We start from the raw sequence: 19,871 nt of genomic DNA, 5'->3' as shown, positions 1-19,871 counted from the left end.
CATTACCATGAAGAAGGCACCTTTCCTAGGAGCATTTTTGGGGCTGTTGAAATGCCAAGATCCCTAAACCATCCTTGTTCGTTTTGAACCTATGTAAATAAGTCAGTTAGCTGCCTTATTTTTTTCTCCAGAATGATGAGTTCTAGCACTGAAAATATTGTTCATGTTGAGCCTCCCATCAAATGCAATAAGTAGATAACCACAAACACCCACCCTCCTATGCTCTCATAACTCAGCATGTTGGAAACTATTTTCCCTTGACCCGCTGCAGCCCATCACGCCCCAGCCCGGGAGGACTCGAGCCCCAAACCAGCTGCTGAATAGTCAACGCTTTTCTGCGTGGGACACACCCACTATTAGGGCCAAAACTTTGTCCACCCTTCCAAGGAGGTCAATGTTTTCCTAAAGAGGTTCCCTTGAATGCACAGCAAGCCTGCTGGGAGAGGAGCTGGTAGAAGCTCTGGCCAGCCCACGGGTTTTCTTTGACCTTGATTATAACCAGGGGTGCCGCTGTTAATTGCGAGGATCGCTTTAAGGTGGGAAACGGCATCGGTTTCCACTGCCTCCCCAGAGAAGCCAAGTTCTGCTGCTGACGATGATGGCGAGACGGTCCTTTCCAGGCCCATCTCCTGCCACCCAGGGAGCTGCTCGGAGGCCGCCTACAGGTGCAATCCCGGCACTGCGGCCCGGGCCGCGGGGAGGGTGTCCAAGCCCACCAGCATCTCAGCCTGCCCTTCCCAAAGCCTGAGCCGGGCCCCCGCGTGCCCGCCGCCCTTTACCCCCGGTTTCCCCGCTCCTCCGTCTTGGCGCGGTTTGGAAAGGAAGCTGGGAGCCCTCCCAGGCTCCACAGACTCGGATTTGGAAGGGGGTGGGGCGCGGCCGAGGCTTCCCTTCGAATCTGCGGCAAGCCTGGCTCCAGGAAAGTTTTTCAAAGTTCCCAGCAGCGTCTGCCCAGGTCGCCTCCGCGGGGCAAGCAGACGGCGGCAAGCGCGCCAGCCTCGCCGCCGCCGCCTCTGCCGCTACCGCCGCCAGCAGAGCGCTCTGCGCTCTGCGCTCTGGGCAGCTCGCTCGCTCGCGGGAATCGGGCCGGGCTCCTGGCGGGCAGGCAGGCCCTCCTCCTGGGGCGAAAGCCGCAGCTGACGCAGGCGGCTCGGAAGGCGGAAGCTGTCCCGCTTAGACCGCCCGGCCAGCGCCGCGGCGCCTACACCTGGGGCCTGGCCGGGAGTCCAGAGGCGCCCGGCCCGGGGCGCTCGAGGGGGCGGTCCCCGCTGGGGGCTCCCAAGCGTCCCTGAACAACGATCCCTTTCAAGTTCCTCCCAGGACTCTCCCTTCCCGCCTGGCCCGAAGCCCCCGAGGGTGGGGGTCCGCACGGGGCCCCTAGATGTCTACGCCGCCCTGCGCGTCCCCGAACCCCCTGCCCCTTCCAAGTTCCTCCCCACAGTGCCCCTTGCCCATCAACGTGAAGGGGAGGGGCGTGTTTAGAGGTCACGCCCCCCATGAATATTAATAAGCGCGCATGCGCTTTGCCTGGCGTGCTGGGTAGAGGTGGCCAGCCCCGGCAGCGGCTGCCAGACGGGCTCTCCGGGTCCCTCTCCGAGAGCCGGGCGGGCACGCGTCATTGTGTTACCTGCGGCCGGCCCGCGAGCAAGGCTCGGGTTTTTTTTTTTCTCCCCTCCCTCCCCCCTTTCTATGCAGCTGATCTGAAAGGGAATAAAAGGCTGCGCATAATCATAATAATAAAAGAAGGGGAGCGCGAGAGAAGGAAAGAAAGCCGGGAGGTGGAAGAGGAGGGGGAGCGCCTCAAAGAAGCGATCAGAATAATAAAAGGAGGCCGGGCTCTTTGCCTTCTGGAACGGGCCGCTCTTGAAAGGGCTTTTGAAAAGTGGTGTTGTTTTCCAGTCGTGCATGCTCCAATCGGCGGAGTATATTAGAGCCGGGACGCGGCGGCCGCAGGGGCAGCGGCGACGGCAGCACCGGCGGGAGCACCAGCGCGAGCAGCAGCGGCGGCGTCCCGAGTGCCCGCGGCGCGCGGCGCAGCGATGCGGTCCCCACGGACGCGCGGCCGGCCCGGGCGCCCCCTGAGCCTCTTGCTCGCCCTACTCTGTGCCCTGCGAGCTAAGGTAGGAACCTCTCTCTGGGGTTCTCTTCTGGCGGTCCTTTCCCTTTTCTCGCGGCGCCCTGGCCTCTGGCGGTTGAGCCCAAAGAGCAGGCTCGGGAGCCCTCGGGTGCTCGACTCCCCGCGCCCGAGAGGCTGCACCTGGGCTGAGCGCGCCAACTCCCCCTTGAGAGCCCCGGCCTCCAAAGTGTGACCCCTCCAGGCTGGGCAGGGGCGCGTTCACTCAGCTCTTGCCCCGCGGGCAGTCGTCGGACATCTCCCACACTCGTGCTTTTTTTTTTTTTTTTTTTGGCCCCTTGAAGCTAATTTTGCAAAATTATTTTCACTTGGCGCCGAGGTCTCGTCGGGGCGGGCGGGGAGGAGAAGTCGCTACCTCCACACTTGAGGAAAACAGCTTTCTCCCGCGCTGACTTTCCTCCCTCCCTCGCCGGCAGGTGTGCGGGGCCTCGGGTCAGTTCGAGTTGGAGATCCTGTCCATGCAGAACGTGAACGGGGAGCTGCAGAACGGGAATTGCTGCGGCGGCGCCCGGAACCCGGGAGACCGCAAGTGCACCCGCGACGAGTGTGACACGTACTTCAAAGTGTGCCTCAAGGAGTATCAGTCCCGCGTCACGGCCGGGGGACCCTGCAGCTTCGGCTCAGGGTCCACGCCTGTCATCGGGGGCAACACCTTCAACCTTAAGGCCAGCCGCAGCAACGACCGAAACCGCATCGTGCTGCCTTTCAGTTTCGCCTGGCCGGTGAGTGACCGACTCCGGAGAGGAGGCCGGGCAGAGACTTGCACCCGCGTTTGGCCAAGCCCTGCTTTCCCGTGCGAGAGAGATTTAAAGGGTCTTGGCTTGAAACTAGGCGCTAACTGGGGGAAGTCTCTTGAGGTGGCGGGTTAGGGAGCCTAGACTCTGTAGTTAGACCTCGGCAGGGCCAGCTGAGGCTAGTCCCATCCCCGCTACTGTTTGCTTAGCGTACAAAAGTGGGGGGACCTCAGAGCTGATTGTGGGGCAGAGCTCCCAGGAAGGCTGGCTTAAACTTGCAACTTGAAGTTCCCAGAGTGCCCCCCCCCCCCGCCCTGCCAGCCCCCGCGCCGCCGCCGCCGCCGCCGCCGCCGCCGCCGCCGCCCCCGCGCCAGGAGGTCATTATAGCTGGCTTTTTTGCTTTAACCCGTGAAACCTGGTGCGCCGTGGAAGGCGACTCGGCGCGGTTCTGGCCTGCGAACGCGGTCCAAATTGGCAACCTCCCGTTTTCCGTGAATGGCCGGGAGGGCGGGTGTGTCCTTCCTGGAGGGTGTGGGGGCAGTCCGTTTCCCGCTGCTCCCCGGGAGATTTTGGTGTGTGCGGGGGCGCTCTCGGGGCTCGCGCAAGGGCCTGGGGGCGGCCCGCCGCAGGGGGGTTTCTCACGGCCGTCGCCGGGGCTGTAGACTCTGGAACCCTCGCTCCCTGCCGGCCCCTTCCTGCCCCCGCCCCCGCGCGGTGTAGCTCTTGTGGCCTCATTTCCAGCGGTTCCCGGGCTCTGGAACAGCTGTGTTTGCAAACTTCCCCGGGAAGGGCGGGCAGAAGGCCCCCGCAAGCCTTGGGGGCAGTGCCAAGGCTTGGAAGGGTTGGCTTCCTTGAGGTAATGCCTACGGGTGCATAGTGCATAGACCCTCAGCCCCTACACCGCCCCCAGAGTAGCTCCAGGCCTGGGCCCAGCTGGCAGACCCTGCAGCGAGGCCCTTGCAACATCCCAAAATGGGTGGAAGGAAGATGGGTGCGATTGCAGAAGGGGAGGAAAGGGAAATGTTGGGGGTGTGCCTTCTGCCTGGCTCCCTCTGTCCAGGAGGCATGACTCATTGCCAGGACTGGGGCTTGGCCCAGCCTGTGCTGGGAGAGTGGGTGGTGAGAGGGGGAGCTTGGGACCCCAGGGGATTGCTTTCCGCCACCACGTGCTCTGATGGGGTGCACTCTGCTGCCTCCTGTCCGTGGACTTAGGCTGTGATTCACAGCTCTGGGAGGAGAGGAGAGGGGAGGGTGTCTAGCTAGGTTTGTGTGAAGCTTGGGGTGGCTCTTAACGTCCAGTTTATAGCAGATGACATTATAAAGTGCCCTCTGCATGGGTGAGATAAGGCAGTTATCAAAAACATGCCATTAAAAGGGGCTTTAGATACATATGAAAAACTGAAACAAAACACTGTGGTTTGTGAAGTTCTTTTGAGGTCCAAAGGCTGTTACTGTCGTGGGATTTCATTTTTAGAAAGTGTTTATCTTGTTTGCTAATCCCCTATTAGGGAGAACTTTAAGCTAAAGAGGTTGGCCACCTTTAAATCTGGCTGGGCCCAAGCTGACCGCGAATGCTGACTGCCCTTGAACGTGTGTTTGGAGTTTAGGGGGAAGGGGCCTGCAGGTGGTTCCACCCTCCGGAGGATCAGTCCGGAGCCCCTCGCCTTTCACAAGACCATAAAAGGAATCTTATTAGTGATGTGGAAAAGCAGCAGCCTGGCTGAGGTTTATTTTGGAGAATAGGGTCAGAGGATGGCTTGGATGAAAACAGGGAGGCTTGCTCAGTAGGCTGGCTGGGGAAAAGTGACCTAGAAGGTGTGTCTGTCGCCTTTTGACACTTGACCAGAGAGTCCTACATGGAAAAGGAGCAGAAATGGTGTGGGAGGACAGGAGAGGCAATTGATTTGCATTTGCTGGTGGTTTTCTGCGGTTTCAGGCCCCACGGGTCACCAACCATGAAATACTCTCGACTTTTGTAGAGTAGGGGAAGACCCACGGGGCAACACTGAGAATGTGGTTCTTTTGAAGTTGGGCCAAATGTGTGTATCACTCATAAACAAGTCTCCACCCATTTGCCCCCAAAAAGCCTCCTGTGAAACATAAGCTTTACTTCCCAAGAGAAATTGGAGTTTGGGTGTATTTTATTTTCCTGAATGTGGTTGGAGAACCATGACAGCCCATAACTTTCAAGAATGATTCCAGGGAGAGTGTAAAACTTAAAGCACTTAGGTAGCTGAGTAAGGATTGCAGTAGGGAGCACAGCTTCATTCAGTTTGACAATTAACTATTAAGTGTGAGTTTCTTGAATAGGTCATAACTGAACTTGGCACAGAATTCAAAAGGTAACAAGAGAAGAATATATGGGTTAAAAAAAAAAAAACAAAACCCTCCAAACCACCTTGGACTCCCAACCACCTAAGCTTCCAACCCCTAGGCAGCCACAATTACCATTTGTGTTTCCAAAGTTGCTGATGCTAGAAGAGCTGGGGTGCAGAGTGCAGGGGTGGGTCAGTGTAGAAGGTCATGTAATTCATGCCTTTTGTTTGGAATCATGACCCTAATCAAGCAACTGTTCATGTTCTGGAGAGGAAGAAGAAACAGTTGGGTCAGATGTGAAATGTAGTTCACATTGCAGTGTGCGTGTGAATCTCTATAGAGGGGGACCTGCCTGCCACATCGTACCCAAGTGTGTCCCACTCGGTGTCCACTGCCCCAGCCCTGGTCTTGTGGTAGTTTTTTATCAGTAGCTTCTATTCACCATACTGTTGCTGCTCCAAGGGGCTTGACTTGAAGCAACAAGACTAATTTATGATTCCCAAATAGGGTGACCAAGTGATAAGAACATCACTGTAAGAGGTAATTGGGCTTAACAAGAAATGATCTGGGAATAACCACTTATAAATCACTGAAATGGTTAATTTGCACCTCTCCAAATTACTGCTAAATCCCAGTAGTGCCTGCCTATTAAAAATGCATTAGGGTAATTACCACTACCTGTCCCCAAAAGCTTTTGGGGTACCCCAAAACCCCAGTTAGCTGTATTGCACTGGTGGCCCTAGAGTAGAATGCATCTAAGGAAACTGGGGGAAGCAATTGGGGTATCTGGTTTATTCACCCCATAGTTAAACATCATTGACCCTATTATAAAGGTTTGCTGAGATCAACTTAATTTTTTTTTAATGAAAATCCAATGAAATGTGACTCTTGCATACAAGAGATGCCAGCTTTGGCCTCCTTGGCACTTAAGGCCTCGATGACCAGTTGCCAGGGGTTTGGGAATTCAACTGCCACAATATTGGCCACAGAATGTAATTGACAAGTCCTTGCCTTTATGTTGTCTTTTCTAGTCCCTGAGCTTCTGTAGCTGTGGTGTGGGCATGTGGAAGGCAGAGGGATGGGATTCTCATTTGAGCTGGCTCTTTTCTGCAGCCAGTATTTGCAACCTGCTTGTGTAGTCAGCATTTATACAAACAGCACACATGCGTACATGCTCAGAGCAAGGGACTTTTTGCATGCAGAGAAAACACCTTTTGCCCTAAGAAACCTACCTCAAACTAAGGTGAGGAAATGACGTGTCTGCATTGCAACACCAGGCTTTTTGGGGGGGTGGGGAAGTGGAGCTAGGCTTGACCTCTTTCTTGAAAGGGCTGCGCTATCTGCAGAATGTCGTTCCCAACATGGAATCCCTATTCCAGGTACTTGGTTTCTAATATCTATATGTCTTTTGTCTTACAGGTATAACCTGTGTTTTCTTCCTCCTCGTTGCCTTGTTTCTTAGCAACTTATTCAAACCCTCAGTCATTAAATGAATTTGCAACCCACCACTTCCACACCCATAATTCTCTAGAGACTTAAACCATTTTTAGAAAGCAGTGAAGCTTTTGGCATAGAAGCTGTTGGGGGAGTTGAGTGGGTAAAAAGTGTCAGCAGCAACTTAAAAGGTTTTCTGTAACCTCCCAGAACACCAGCAATCTGAATGCTGCCTAAAATCTTTACACCAAATAGTGGTGCCTTCAGGGACCTTTTGGATAGGAGGCTTGTGGGAAGTTTAGCATGCGGAAAAAAGTTATTCACCAAAAAAAAAAAAAAACAGAGCCAGGGTAACAAGGAGTCTTTCCTGTTCCTGATCTGAAAACAGAAATGCACACAGAAGCCTTGGCTGGATTCATAGCAGCCCCCAGCTCCATTGTAGAAAGGCCAGAAGTTGGTCTCAATGTCATGCTTTAAAGATTTCTTATGATAAGAATGCATAGTCTCTGTGCATACAGTTAGCATTGTAGTCCATAAAAGCAAATGTTCCTGTGAATTCTCCCTTGATAGATTTCTAGAGGCATGTCCCCCCCACCTCCCCCCCCCCAAAAAAAACCCCTCCAAGGTTAGGCTCCAAGATGCTGAGAGAGAAGTGACACTTGGCTCCACCTCTTAAATATATATATTTTTTTAAAAAAATAATACAAACTTAACATTTTCTTCCAATTGTTGGAAGATATATTGGGATGCATGGAAAGTAGTGATTCCAGAATGGTGGTAGGCATGGAGGACAAGACATCCTGGGTTCAGAAATGTCCCACCTTTACTTTGGTGCGTGGGGCCTAGGAGCCGTGTTGTGACTTCCTTGGTGGTTTCTGATCACTGTGTGGACTGCAGAAGCCCTGTGGCTGACTTTTATGTGTGTCAGTGACATCTACTATTGGTATAGTGTGCGTGCAGGGAAGAAATTCCACAAGGTGGCTCCCAGTGGTTAAATGGGTACGTAAATAGTCAAACATTCAGAGTCCTCTACCAGCTCACCCCAGTTTTTATGCACTTTTGGTAAATAAGTAGAAAGGATTCTTGTTCGGGCTTGCTCTGTGTGAACGGGACCGTTGTGCTTGGCTGGCTTCTCGGTATTCTATCTATTAACCTCGCCACCCTTTTGTAACTGGTGCATTTAATTATCAGTGGGATGCTTTTCAAACAGGTAAGGGTAATGCTGGGAAAGGGGGTGGGGGTGTCTCATTGAGAGTCTCAAATCTGGATATGAGCTTTGGGGCCCCTTGGTGAGCCTTTGAGGTGGGCTTTGATGAGAAAATCGCCCTTTGTAACCAGATCGGGCTCTATTGATATGTCAAGCCCTGCAGACTCGATTGCTTTCTCTGACTGGAGTATTAGCTTAGATGCTATAGGATAGTTGTCCTTTCTCATCTCACCTTGCCAAAACCCTATGCTGGGTGAATCGTGTGCCCAAGTCGGTGTGCGTGTGCCCATCCATGGACTCTCCGAAACCTTTTTTGTTTCATATGTGTTGTGACTGGAATATTTTATACTCTGGCCACCCAGACGCAGGCAGGACAATAGAGTTGGCCGAATTGACTGAAATGAGGATTATGGAGAATAATGGGGCCTCTCCAAAAATAATGCTAATACAGGGCAAGCGACAGGAAGCAACAGTTGAGTCAGCAGGGCGCAGGGCCCCCGACAAACCCAGGGGCCGACTGACTTCGCACAATGCCCGAGTTGGCACGTCGGGCATTCCCAGGATGTGCGTGCTGCTGGCGGGCCTGCCTGTCGCAGTAGCCTGGGGTTTTGGACGCCGCACGCGTGCCGTTTGGATGGCGGTTTGTTTGTGTCCGTCAGCTTGGCAGGAGGGGAGGCAGCCGCTTCTCAGGGCTTGGTTTGGCCGTCACTGTTGCCAGGAAAAGGAAGCTCCCAGCTGCCAACACAATTACCTTTGTTTCTTACATCCCCCTTGCTTAATGTGGCAATTAAGTGCTTACCGCTCTGCCCAGTGCCAAGGTAACCGCCGTGGAGTGGGACAGGGCAGAGAATAACCCTCAAGCAGCAGCCTGTGTAGAGGGCAGGAGGGAGGCGTGGGGGATCTGGCCTTGGGAGGAACCTGGTGGCCCTGGGCTGCCTTGGGGCTCTGATGCCAGGACTCTCCTCCAGGTAAAATTCCACGGAAATCTCCCAAAAGGCAATTTGGAAAGTTGACCTTTCCTCTTCGATGCCGCACGAGGAGGGGCACCCACTGCTGGGTTGCCAGATTTCCTTAGGCCTGGAGCTGGGATGGGGCAGAAATAAGTCACTTTGCAAATCCAGACTAAAGATCTGTTGGCTACCCATCCCTCCTGCTTTGCCCCCAGAATATTCTGGGCAAACATAAGGAAAAAAGAGGAAAGCCAAGGGGGCTCGTCAGAGGCTTAGTTTAATAATTTGAAACCAAGAAAAACCCAGGTATTTGCTGACTTTTTGGTCTGTTTATTGGCATGAACCTGTTAAGTGTGAACACTTGCCTTGCCAGGCCTGCCTGAGCCTGGGGACTCTGCCTCTGCCGGGGTCAGATTTGCAGTGGCTAATTAGGTGTGACTTGGGGAGAGTAGATCTCTGACTTGTGGCCTGGTACATGGTTTGATAGTATGAAGTATGCACGGTCTGGGGTCTCAGCGTCTGGATGTATATTCAGGGATGTACAGAGGTCAAGCGTGGGCCTGGGAAAAATTACAGTTTCCTAGCAACTAATAATCATTGCCAAATTATCTTGATTGTTGATCTATAGTGTGGGGATGGAGAGGGAGGTGGTGAGAGTGCCTCCTAACAGGAGCCTTGGAGGGAAGGACTCCCTTCCTCTGAAGGCTCCTCCTGCCCCAGGAGACCAGTCCTGGAACCCTGATCCTCTCCCTGAAGCAAGGGAGAGAGGAGGTCCAGGCTTTGTTGCCATCACTGAAGCTCTCTACCCTCACCCCATCTCCATCCCTGAGAGAGAAGGCAATTTGTGGAAAATCGCCAAGAAAAGCCAGTCATCTATGGCTGTGTGCGCTGTTCTTTTCCCTGAAGGTGGGGTGGTGTTGGTTAGCAACTTCTGAGGTCTTCCCAGCCCAGGTGAGGATGAGCCTGGTAGACTGCCTGGTCTTCCAAGTTCTTGTGCAAGAACGAAGGGTGCCTTCCTCCTTGGGTATTAAGCGGAGTTAATACCGCCATGCCAGCTCTGTCCCGGCACCTTCCCCTGCAGTGGGGTTTGCGGGTATTATGTGTTTAGCGCTTGTGCAAGTCTGTCAAAACTCCTGGTATCAATGCATTTAATCAGAGGATTAATTACAACAATATTGTTGAAGTGAAGGATGTGGGCCTCAACGTGACCAGCGCATGAAGGGCTTAATTATACAGAATCAGCCACACATCTGGCCTCATTTCGACTTGGCTCTTGCCTCAAATCGGTAGAGAAATATAATTTGGCGCTCTTAAGGAAGAGTCCTGTAATTTGCAGGAAGTCCTAGGTAACTTAAAGAGGCCGTAAATACGGTATAACTTTCACCAATAAAATATTAATGACGACAACAATGAATTTGGACCTCTGGCCACTAACAAGAGAGGGCTGGGTGTATGTGCCCTGGCTTGCCCGGTTTTGCTTGCTTTTCTGAACATTTTCCCACAGTTATCAGTGAACGAAATGGAATCCTACTCTGCTTTGAGTATGAAACATATTTCGGCTGAATTCCAAGGCAGGGTCTATCACAAGATATTTTTATATTCAAAGACAACCTGCTGTGTCACCGTGAGAGCAGTAAGCTGGCCTCAGTTATGAATGAAACTCGCTTTTTTCTTTTTTTACCTTTACCTTATAGGTGCCTTCTCTTGGCAGCAGTGTGCTCCTGGTGGCACGGCACAATGTCATTTAATCAATATATACTACCATTTCCGAAGGATTGCTTTCTGATGGTGGCAAAGCAGGAATGCTTAAACATGTTCATATTCCTTTTCTCCCCACCTGCCTCGAGTATACTTCTCCGGCACCGAGATAGCAAAAGGTTTATTTAAATCTTGGTGTTTGGTCAAACTTGACCTTAGTGTAAATTACGAATGAAGAGTTGTGTAAAAGAGGGAATGTGCTAATAGTCTGGGTCTTGCGGGGGGAGGCATACTTCTGAGATAAGCCTGGTAGATAAAAGGTGCCTTCAGCATATTAGCTGGCATCTCGCCAATATCCAGGGAATCTGTTTAGTTAGTGGACTCCGATTATTCCTGGAATGTTAGACCTTATTAACAGATAAGTTCATCAATAAATATAACCTGAAGGTGTGTGGTTATTTCTCCCTTTGTACTTTCTCTCCCAGGGTCTGACCCCAGCCCACTGCCCAAGTGAGGTTGCCTTCTTTGTCTTACCCGGCCTCCCTGCACCTGCCCCCTCCTGTTTCCTAGAGTTACCTGATACTTGTGGGAGCCAGGATGGTCTCACACAGACAGAGCTTTCACAGGGGTTCTGAAAAGGAAAAGGGGGCCTCCCTGGGGACTGCCCCACCAGGGCCCAAAGTGTAACCTTAGCAATACCCCCTCAGTACAAATACCTGGTTAGGTTAGCTTAGAATAATTTCTTTGTGTGGCCTTTTTTTTTTTTTTTCTTTTCCCTCCTTCATGCACTGAGGTTGGGATCTGGAAAGTTTTGGAAAACTCCATGCTAAGCACTCCCACATGGGGAGGTGGCATTTCCTGATCACGACTTTGGGCCACCTGCATGCATGTTCACACTAGTGGGCTCCTGCCAGGTGAGAGGGGTCATTTGTCAACCTAGGGAGAATGTTGAAAAAGGAGAGTTGTTTTGGATTTAGACACCCAAGATCCCAGTGCGACGGCCAGTAGAATTTTCATTTTGGCTTCATGGTTTGGGTTGGGGGTGTGCTGGGAGGCCAAGAAAGTACAACGTTGGAGAGCCGATTCTGGTTTCGCAATCACTAAGCTGCTCTTTATCTGTCTTGCAGAGGTCCTACACGTTGCTTGTGGAGGCATGGGATTCCAGTAATGACACTGCTCGTAAGTATCACATTAATGGACTTTTCCCTTAAATGCACGTGGAAGTGCAGTGCTTGGCCAAGCAGTCAGAGCCAGATCTGTGTCCTCAGTACTTAGGAGAACTTCTGCCACCCACTGCCATCTGCTGCCACTACCCCTCCCCCAACCCCCACCCAGGGCAAACCTGTCAATGGAATCTATTCCTTGACTTCCCCTAGAATTTTAGCTTGGAATATTAAGTGGCCAAAACAGACTCCCAGTTAACTCAGTCCCTGATTATGAAACCTAGATTATCTTTGGGATAGAGATCTTAATGGTTTTACAACTTTAAAACCGTGTAGACGGCTAAAGGATCAAAGTAGTGACTTTTTAAAAGTCCATTTAAACTTTAAGTGAGCGTTTAATCTCTCATCAGAAAGATAAAGCCATAAAGGTGGCGCTGGGCTCTAAAGACCGACCTTGAATTTCACTTGGTGAGCAGGTGAGCTTCAAGCCCGTCCGGGTTTCCCACACTGCGCACGACAGACCTTTCATTGAGGCCGAATTCCAGAGCTTCCCAGCCCTTACCTGCCTTGTCCCCTTCTGAAAGATGGCTCTGTTTTCAGCACAGGTCGCTTTTCAGGACTGTGAGGGGTGGGTTTTGGTGGAGAAGCCGTGGAGGGTGTGTATGGAAATGGCAGCAGGCTGGCTTAAAAGGTAGTCTTGCTTTTTAACTCCAACTTAAAAAACGTTTTCCCTCCTGAGCCAAAACTGCGAGTTCCCTTTTTTGCCAGCAGAGTCTGAGTAGTTGTCATCGGAAAACTTGATCCACGGTGAAATCTTTGGGGCTGTGCATGAGGAAGAGTTGACCCCACTTCGTTGTCTTTGTCCTCTGTTATCCGAACGTTCCTTTTGCTTTTCTACGTCTCTGACCCTTTCAGTGACCCCTGTTTTCACTGCTAAGAGCAGTTTTCCCCTTGCCTTGCCTGTTTACTGACCCTGAGGATGCCGCATGCCCAGCGTGGGTGCAGTGAGGGCTGCTCAGCCGGCAGCCTCCAGCCGTGGCTGGCTCATCGAGCCACCCGGGGCCACAGAATCCTTGCTGAGCCCAGGCCTGCTGGGGCTCCCAGGCTGCTTGAGTCACGCCTCTTGCTTTGACATCTTAAGTCCTGCTGTTTGAAGTCATCCCTGCCTGGAGAAGAGGGGCTTGCGAACGTCCCGGAGCCAAGCCTGCATCCCCAGAAGGGCACCCCTGTGCCACTGCAGGGGTGGGTGGGGGTGGTGGTGACAGAGGGGCTTTGCTGGCCTTGGTTGTGGCTGATGCCAATCAGGGTCATAGACACCTGGTTCTCCCCTCCCTCCCTCTGGCACAAACATTGAGGATTGTGTGAGCGTCGTGTCACTGTGACCTGCTTACAATGGTAACTAAGCAGTAGGAGGATGGAGGTGGGGAGGGGGGAGAAATGGGCTCTTCTGATGTTCCAGACCAGGCATGGTGTTCTCCTTCCCTTTTTAGCTGTTAGAACAATCCAGTTGGTGGAGTGAACATCCTTGAGGGTGGATCCTGGCCTGTGACAAGAGCCAGATCAGTTGTTAGGGACCTGCGAGAGACCCCTCAGCATCTGCAGGGCCTTTCCTGGGCTTTTCGCAGCCCCACAGGTCAGAGAGCTATACCCTGGGAAGCCAGCACCCATCTGGGGCTGCCCACGAGCGTCTGCGTTTCCCAGTAGCCCCGTTTTGGGGTTCTGGGGTGTTTGTCTCTTGCTGGGGGAAGGGGTGGTAACCGAATCCGTGGAAGGGCACAAGGAAGACTGAGGTAGGAATAAAGTGCTTTCTGACCTCTACTTTGGAGAGAGGGGATGGCACAAAGTCACGGGATGCCCATCGCAAGTCACTGAAGCTCTCTTGCTGAACGCTGATGAAGGAAGAGGAGGGGGTGGGTTTGGTGGGAGTGGCTTTCCCATTTGCCTATTTGGCCTCTTTTGCGATGCTTCCAAAGAATCTCAAACTCGGTGAGGTCAAAACCAAATTTGGGATCTTCCCTCTTCAAAAGCAGTCCCCTCCCTAGGGCCCTTTCTGGGTGATTGGCACCAGTATTTGAATACCCAGTGCCATAAGCCAGAAATCTGCAGGTGAGCTATGTGCCTCCTTTCTCTTGGCATCCATAGCTAGTCTGCCTCCAAGTTCTGAAAACCATCTCTCCAACTCTTCACTAGAATCAGCTACCTCTCACCATCTCCCCGACCACTACCCTGGTCAAGTCACCATCTGCTCATGCCCGAACTCCGAGAGCAGTTGCCAGCTGGTCTGCCCATATCTGCTCTGGTCCACCTTCTAATGCTTTCTCCATTCTTCTGCCTTCCTGTTTTTTTCAGAGCATAACATTTGATTGTCACCCTTACTATAAGAAGCCAGCCACTTGGTGGCTTCCTGTTGCTCTTGGGACAGATCTTCATGTGGCCTGCAAAGCCCGGCCCTTTCTCCCTGCCGGCTTTGTCTTACACACTGTGTTATTTTCCGTCATATCTCTAGCCTTGCCATCCTCAAATGCATAACTTTCCCTGCTGCCTCAGGACCTTTGCATGTGCTATATGCTCTGCCTGAGATGCTTTGCTCCATACTCTTCATCCTCAGCCCCTCCCAATGGACTGTACTCCACGAGGGCAGAAGCTGAGGAGCCCAAATGGAGTTGGCTGCCCTTTGGGACTCAAGCAAGTTGTAAACATCCTGGCTTTGGATGTATACTAGAGGTGCAGAGCCCTGAGTTTGGGGACAGAATTCCAACTCTGCAGTAAACCCTTACCAGCTGACTCTGGCCCAGATGAAGCCCAGGTGCTGTTCACGTGTTAGGTATTTTCTAAGGCTGGCCCTCCTGTTCTCAGTCCTCCAGAGTCCTTTCTGTTACATTTCAGGACTAATGGTATAGAAGGATCCAGATTTCTCATTCTCCCCCACAGCAAATGGTTTCAGTTTCCTGTTATGCTTAATAGATACGTAAACACAAATGGGCACACTTAGGACCGGGTTTTCCTTATAGCTTAGCCGCTTTGGCTAAGGCTCCCATCTAGGTTTTCAGGTTGGTGTGGTCCCAGGGTTGTGCTCATACCTGTCCCTTGTCACCTCTTTAGCCTGCAAGGCTGTTGAGGGTGCCTCGTGACCCATCTCCATGCTGTTTGGGGGTCCCAGGGAGGCATGGTGATGTCCTGTCCACTCTCAGAAGGCTGGACTTCCAAGGGACCTACCCTGGATACATCACAGTGCCCCAAGGTGATGGGAAGCGTGATTCAGGCAGCACTGGAAGAAGCAGGCAGTAGACTTGCTCTTTCTAACCCAGACATGCTCACCTCCCTGCCTTGGCTGGTGTGACGTTACTTACGCAGCCCTTTTAGCCCCATCGAGGATTCTGAAGTCGTCACATAGCGTTTCCTGGAAATGAGCGGAAAGCGTACTGAGCAGCCGAGAAGCACATGCCAGCCTGCACTCTTAGGACTGCCCTGGACTCTTGTGTGAACTGTTTGTTGTTGATACCAGACTGAGAGAAGTTGGAAGCCTTTGAGCCATGGCTTGCGTGTTTAAATGACTCCTTTATGAAGGTCTCGTAACCACATGCTAATAGCCCACTACACATTTTAACTGAACCAGCAGAGCAAACACGCTGTTAATGGAGGAACATTTTTGTCATTCCTTGGCCCATGTTTGTTTGCAAAAACTGAAGTGAGTAAGGTGTTATCTGTAAGTGGTTCTGTGCGTGTTGGGGTGTAAGTCTGCAGGTGTGTGGGCTTGTTCAAGGCTTGTCTTGCCCACACGACAGCTCAAGAACCCCAGAGGGTGAACGCCGGGGCCGTGTTGGAAGTGGAGTGTGTGGATGAAACCACCTAGGAGTTCCTTCTCTCCTGGTCACCTGCAGGGCTTACCTAGCTTTGTGAAGGAGCCCAGGCCCAGGGCCTAGAAAAACAGCAGTGTGGGTGGGTAAGAATCACAAAGACATCGTGAGTAGGTCCTAATTCTGTCTCTAAGATGGCCTTGAATTTGACAAGGTGGTGAAGGGTTAGTGCTGGCAGGTTTAAGAAAACAAACACGAAGCCAGGCTGGGGCGCTGACTTAGCACCTTGCTGCCTCTTCAGAGCTCTCCCCTGAACTGGCACCTGGTGTCTGAAGCTATTTTTGTACCTGTCTCTTTTCTCAGACTAGATTATAAGTGACCTCAGGGCAGGGACCACTTCTTACTCCTGAGAGCTTCTTGACTTCAAGGTGTTGCTTTCCCTTGGTAAACATTCTTTAAGGGGCATGACTCGGCTCAAAAAATACAAACCCAAGCCCTCACTCAACCTGTCTCCAAACTGGGGCAAATTATTTTCCCATCTGCCTTCTGGGCAGAGGAGAAAGGTAAAATGCATCAAGTTCATGGTGTTGCTGTTTTAAATGCTGGCTTTAAAAGGTGGCCGTGTTAACATTTTTTTAAAAAATGTAACTTAGTCCACTCCTTGGCTTCCAGTGAAAACTTTTGAAATGGGCAAAACTTTTCTAAACAGGACATGTGATCTAAAACCAGAAAAATTGCTAATCTTCATCTGGAGTAATGAAATTTCTAGAGCAACATTCCATAAGGGGCTACCTTCCCTAATACATAAAGAGCTTTGCAAGTCAGTATGACGATGTCATAGAAAAGTCGTCAGAGAAGCAGGTTGCAGTCACAGGAACAGATACAAATGGCTTTATAAATACCGGAAAGGGTGCTCACCATCACTTAATTAAATGCTAATTAAACAAGAGATGCCTCTTTATCTATCAGGCACAGATCAGAAGGTTTGCTAATGTACAGTGCTGGCACTGGTGTTGGGAAACGCAGTTTCCTGTGCTGGTGGGAGGGTGAGCTGACAGGGCTTCACCAGTGGGTAGTTCGGGATGGTCTGTGGACAGAAGTGGATTGTGGATTGGTTGTGCACATGCTCTTTGATTCAGCACTTCCATTTCTAGGGTTTTTCTTGCTACTGGAATCACACACAGGCAGATATATTCAAGGATGCACGTTGTGGCTTTGTTTAATAGTAAGAGGCCAAAACAACCAGAATGCCTGTATGTCAGGAACTAGGTAAATTATTTACTGGTATTTTGAGATAATGAAATACTATGCACCTGTGAAGAGGGTAGATAGATAAGTGGTAACAGGGGAGAAGCATGAACTTCTCATTTTTTGCCTTTTTGTGTAGCTGTTTGAATTTTCTACCATGTGCATGTTTTTATTTTATTTTTTTTAAATAGTCAAGATGGGCAGGGAAGAAGGCACAGATGTGGATGTTAACACAATTCATCACTTTTGCTCCTAGAACCCGACAGCATTATCGAAAAGGCTTCTCACTCGGGCATGATCAACCCCAGCCGGCAGTGGCAGACGCTGAAGCAGAACACGGGGGTTGCCCACTTTGAGTATCAGATCCGGGTGACCTGCGACGACTACTACTATGGCTTTGGCTGCAATAAGTTTTGCCGCCCCAGAGATGACTTCTTTGGACACTATGCCTGTGACCAGAATGGCAACAAGACTTGCATGGAAGGCTGGATGGGCCCCGAGTGTAACAAAGGTATGTGTACGTGCGTGTGCCAGGTAGATGAACCGGCACAGGGTACCAGCAGTCAGGTGGCATGTGGCACTCTTAGGCAGGGTGGGATTTGGGCTGCTGTTCTAGGCCTGAAGCACAAAGGTGCTGGATGGGAAGGATGAGGTTGGTGCCCTGTCCAGGTCCCCGTGGCTGGCTGGTGTCCCTAGCCCCAGCTGCTGTGAGTGGTGGCTGCTATCAGCTCACAGCTGCTCCTTCTCCAGGGAATCGTCCTTGGCCCAGCCAGAGCCACCCTATGCCCCATCCCTCCAGCTCAGTCAGTGAGCAACTGACATAGGAGCCCAAAGGCCAGCCCCCTTTGCCCGAACGCTGTGGTACAGCTCACACTCCAGAGTGTCCCCTGGGATCAGGCTGAAGCCAGACTCCAGCTGAGACCATGTCCTTTCCTGCCCTGTCTGCTTCCCTCAGTCCCTTTCTCCTGGGCCCAGATTCCCTTCTCAGGCTCTGCTTCTGAGGAACCTGACTCAAAACAGATGCCAGATGGGACTGGATTAGCCCAGTTGATGTCTGAACAGTCAGTGCTGTAGGAAATGACAGCCCCTGAGCTCCAGGTGGCCTTGCAGCACACTTGCTGGGCACCTTCGGGGGCCGTGGCATTGATCGGGGAAGGCTGAGCGGTTAGCCCAAGCTGTCCAACTCCTTCCTGTAGGATTGGGCCCACCCACGGTGGCATGAGCTCTCAGAGAACTGGTATCATCTCCTAGCCCAGCCCCTTCTAGAACTCAGTGGTGCCAATCCATAGCAACCTGGTGGGTGATTCTGGTTCACAGGATAATATCCCCTTATGAACAATAGTGTACTCTGCTTATTTTATATGATCATTAGGTAAACTTCCACGATAAACTCAAATGTAAAAATGAATTTTTGAATTATAATGGGAGGGGACCCCAGGGTATGGGGGAAAGGAATTCGCAGGTCTCCTGGGCCATACTGCTTTCTTAAATAACTGGAGACAAGAGTTTAATAAAGGATGGCATTTCTGGAATTAAATTGATCATATTTTAAGTAGTTGGTGTTTAGGTGTAATTGTCACTGATTTTTTTTTTTTTTTTTAAACTACCTAATGTTTGGTATTTTTTAATGTCAGTTCAATTCTTTTTTTTTTTTTTTTTTTAATGAAGTAAAGAATTGCTTTACAAGGATACTTGACAAGTCTCCCCAGACCTGGCCGCTGGATTAGCCTGCTCAGTAAGGCCCAGCCCAGTTTGGCTGTGTTAGCCCCATAGGATTTTTGAATCCAGGCAATTTGGGGAGGTTTTAAGGAGGCTGGGACTCATCTGAATGTGCCCTCATGGGACAGAGTGGGTGGGTTGGGAAAGGATTATCTATACCTTTTTTTTTTTTTTTTTTTTTTCCTTTCTTTCCCTTTGGGTCGAAGGGGGTGGGCAGGGTGGGAACTGACCAGGCTGCACTCAGGGAGCCGGGGTAGCTATTGTTTGGAGAGACTGGATGAAAATCCCCTTCCCCCATTAACTTGCCTGCATTTTTGTCCCCAAACTATATCATGTTTTGAGGATCTGCTAGCATGGCCTTGAAGCTAGATTTATTTGGGCCCCTCCCATCTTCCTCTCCTTACAATGGACTTGATATGAGATCTTTTAAAATCAAGGATTTTGTGGGCTTAACGCACCAGGCCATTCTCATGACAGTGGCGGTGCGAGGAACAGGCAGTGTGCTGACACATCCCTCTGTGGTTTGTTTTTTTTTTGTTTTTTTGTTTTTTACAGCTATTTGCCGACAGGGCTGCAGTCTCAAGCATGGGTCTTGCAAACTCCCCGGTGACTGCAGGTAAATGACAAAACTGGTTTTTTGTGAGTGTTTAGAAAAGTTTTCCTTTAATGCAAGGGAGGGACTGACTTTATGGTGAATATGTCTCTCTTTCTCTGGAGAACAAGAAAGCTTTAAAAAAAAAAAAAAAAATTCAGATAGGCACATCCGAAGCTTATTAAATTATACCAGCTGTCTGGTGGAATGCACACACTTCTCTCTTGGAATAAAAAAACTCTTACGGGCATAGCTAGTGACTTCATGTATTAACTGTTCTGTAAATTGATAACACATTTTTATAATCTTCCCTTAAAGTGCTAATGGGCTGGGGGAGAAATGTGGGTTTGTGTGAGTCCCCTTCCTCCTCCACCCGGTTTCCTCTCCGGGCCCCCTCCCCCACTTTTCCCATCAATAGGGGAAAGTCCAGCATTCTTTAGAATGGGATTAGTACAATCTCCTGGCCCCTTTGCAGGCGGGAGCTGGGCCGGTGCTGAGAGGTTAATGGCTGCCCTGGAATCTTGTCAGTTGAGCCTGATGAATGTAGACTTTTGCTGCTGCCTTTGAAGTCTGTTCTTTTATGGTCCAGGAACAATGCAGAAGCCAAACGGAGACCTACCCTGACCACTTCACAATTACGGGTCCTGGAACTTATTGAAATTTATATTATACCAATTTGGGAAGGGCTCGTTTCAGGAAATATGGCTGGTGTCTGTGGCATTTTGATAGTCTCACGCTTTACTCTCCCTCCTCCCAAATTTTAAGGATAAGGATTAACAGATTTAATATGACACTAAATGGATCCTTTGGGTCTGTCACTTTTGTCCCCAAAGCTACTCTGACTGTAGCAAAGGGAAGCTTATGAAACAGTCTAAACCA

At 50.9% G+C, this 19,871-nt stretch overlaps 1 protein-coding gene across 1 annotated transcript in view; it reads left to right on the top strand.

The window, feature by feature from the left end:
* Positions 1-1,570: 1,570 nt before the first annotated feature.
* The window catches only part of JAG1 (jagged canonical Notch ligand 1), a 36,058-nt gene continuing 17,757 nt past the window's right edge, over positions 1,571-19,871 (top strand). The window contains exons 1-5 of the mRNA XM_069495801.1: positions 1,571-2,120; positions 2,551-2,856; positions 11,601-11,652; positions 16,938-17,192; positions 18,956-19,016. Of these exons, the coding sequence (XP_069351902.1) occupies positions 2,040-2,120; positions 2,551-2,856; positions 11,601-11,652; positions 16,938-17,192; positions 18,956-19,016 (755 nt within the window). The 5' untranslated portion in view covers positions 1,571-2,039. The remainder of the gene's footprint in view (positions 2,121-2,550; positions 2,857-11,600; positions 11,653-16,937; positions 17,193-18,955; positions 19,017-19,871) is intronic.

The sequence above is a fragment of the Eulemur rufifrons genome, chromosome 20 (genome assembly GCF_041146395.1).
Source record: "Eulemur rufifrons isolate Redbay chromosome 20, OSU_ERuf_1, whole genome shotgun sequence".
NCBI lineage: Eukaryota > Metazoa > Chordata > Mammalia > Primates > Lemuridae > Eulemur > Eulemur rufifrons.
This window is presented reverse-complemented; position numbering and strand designations above follow the sequence as displayed.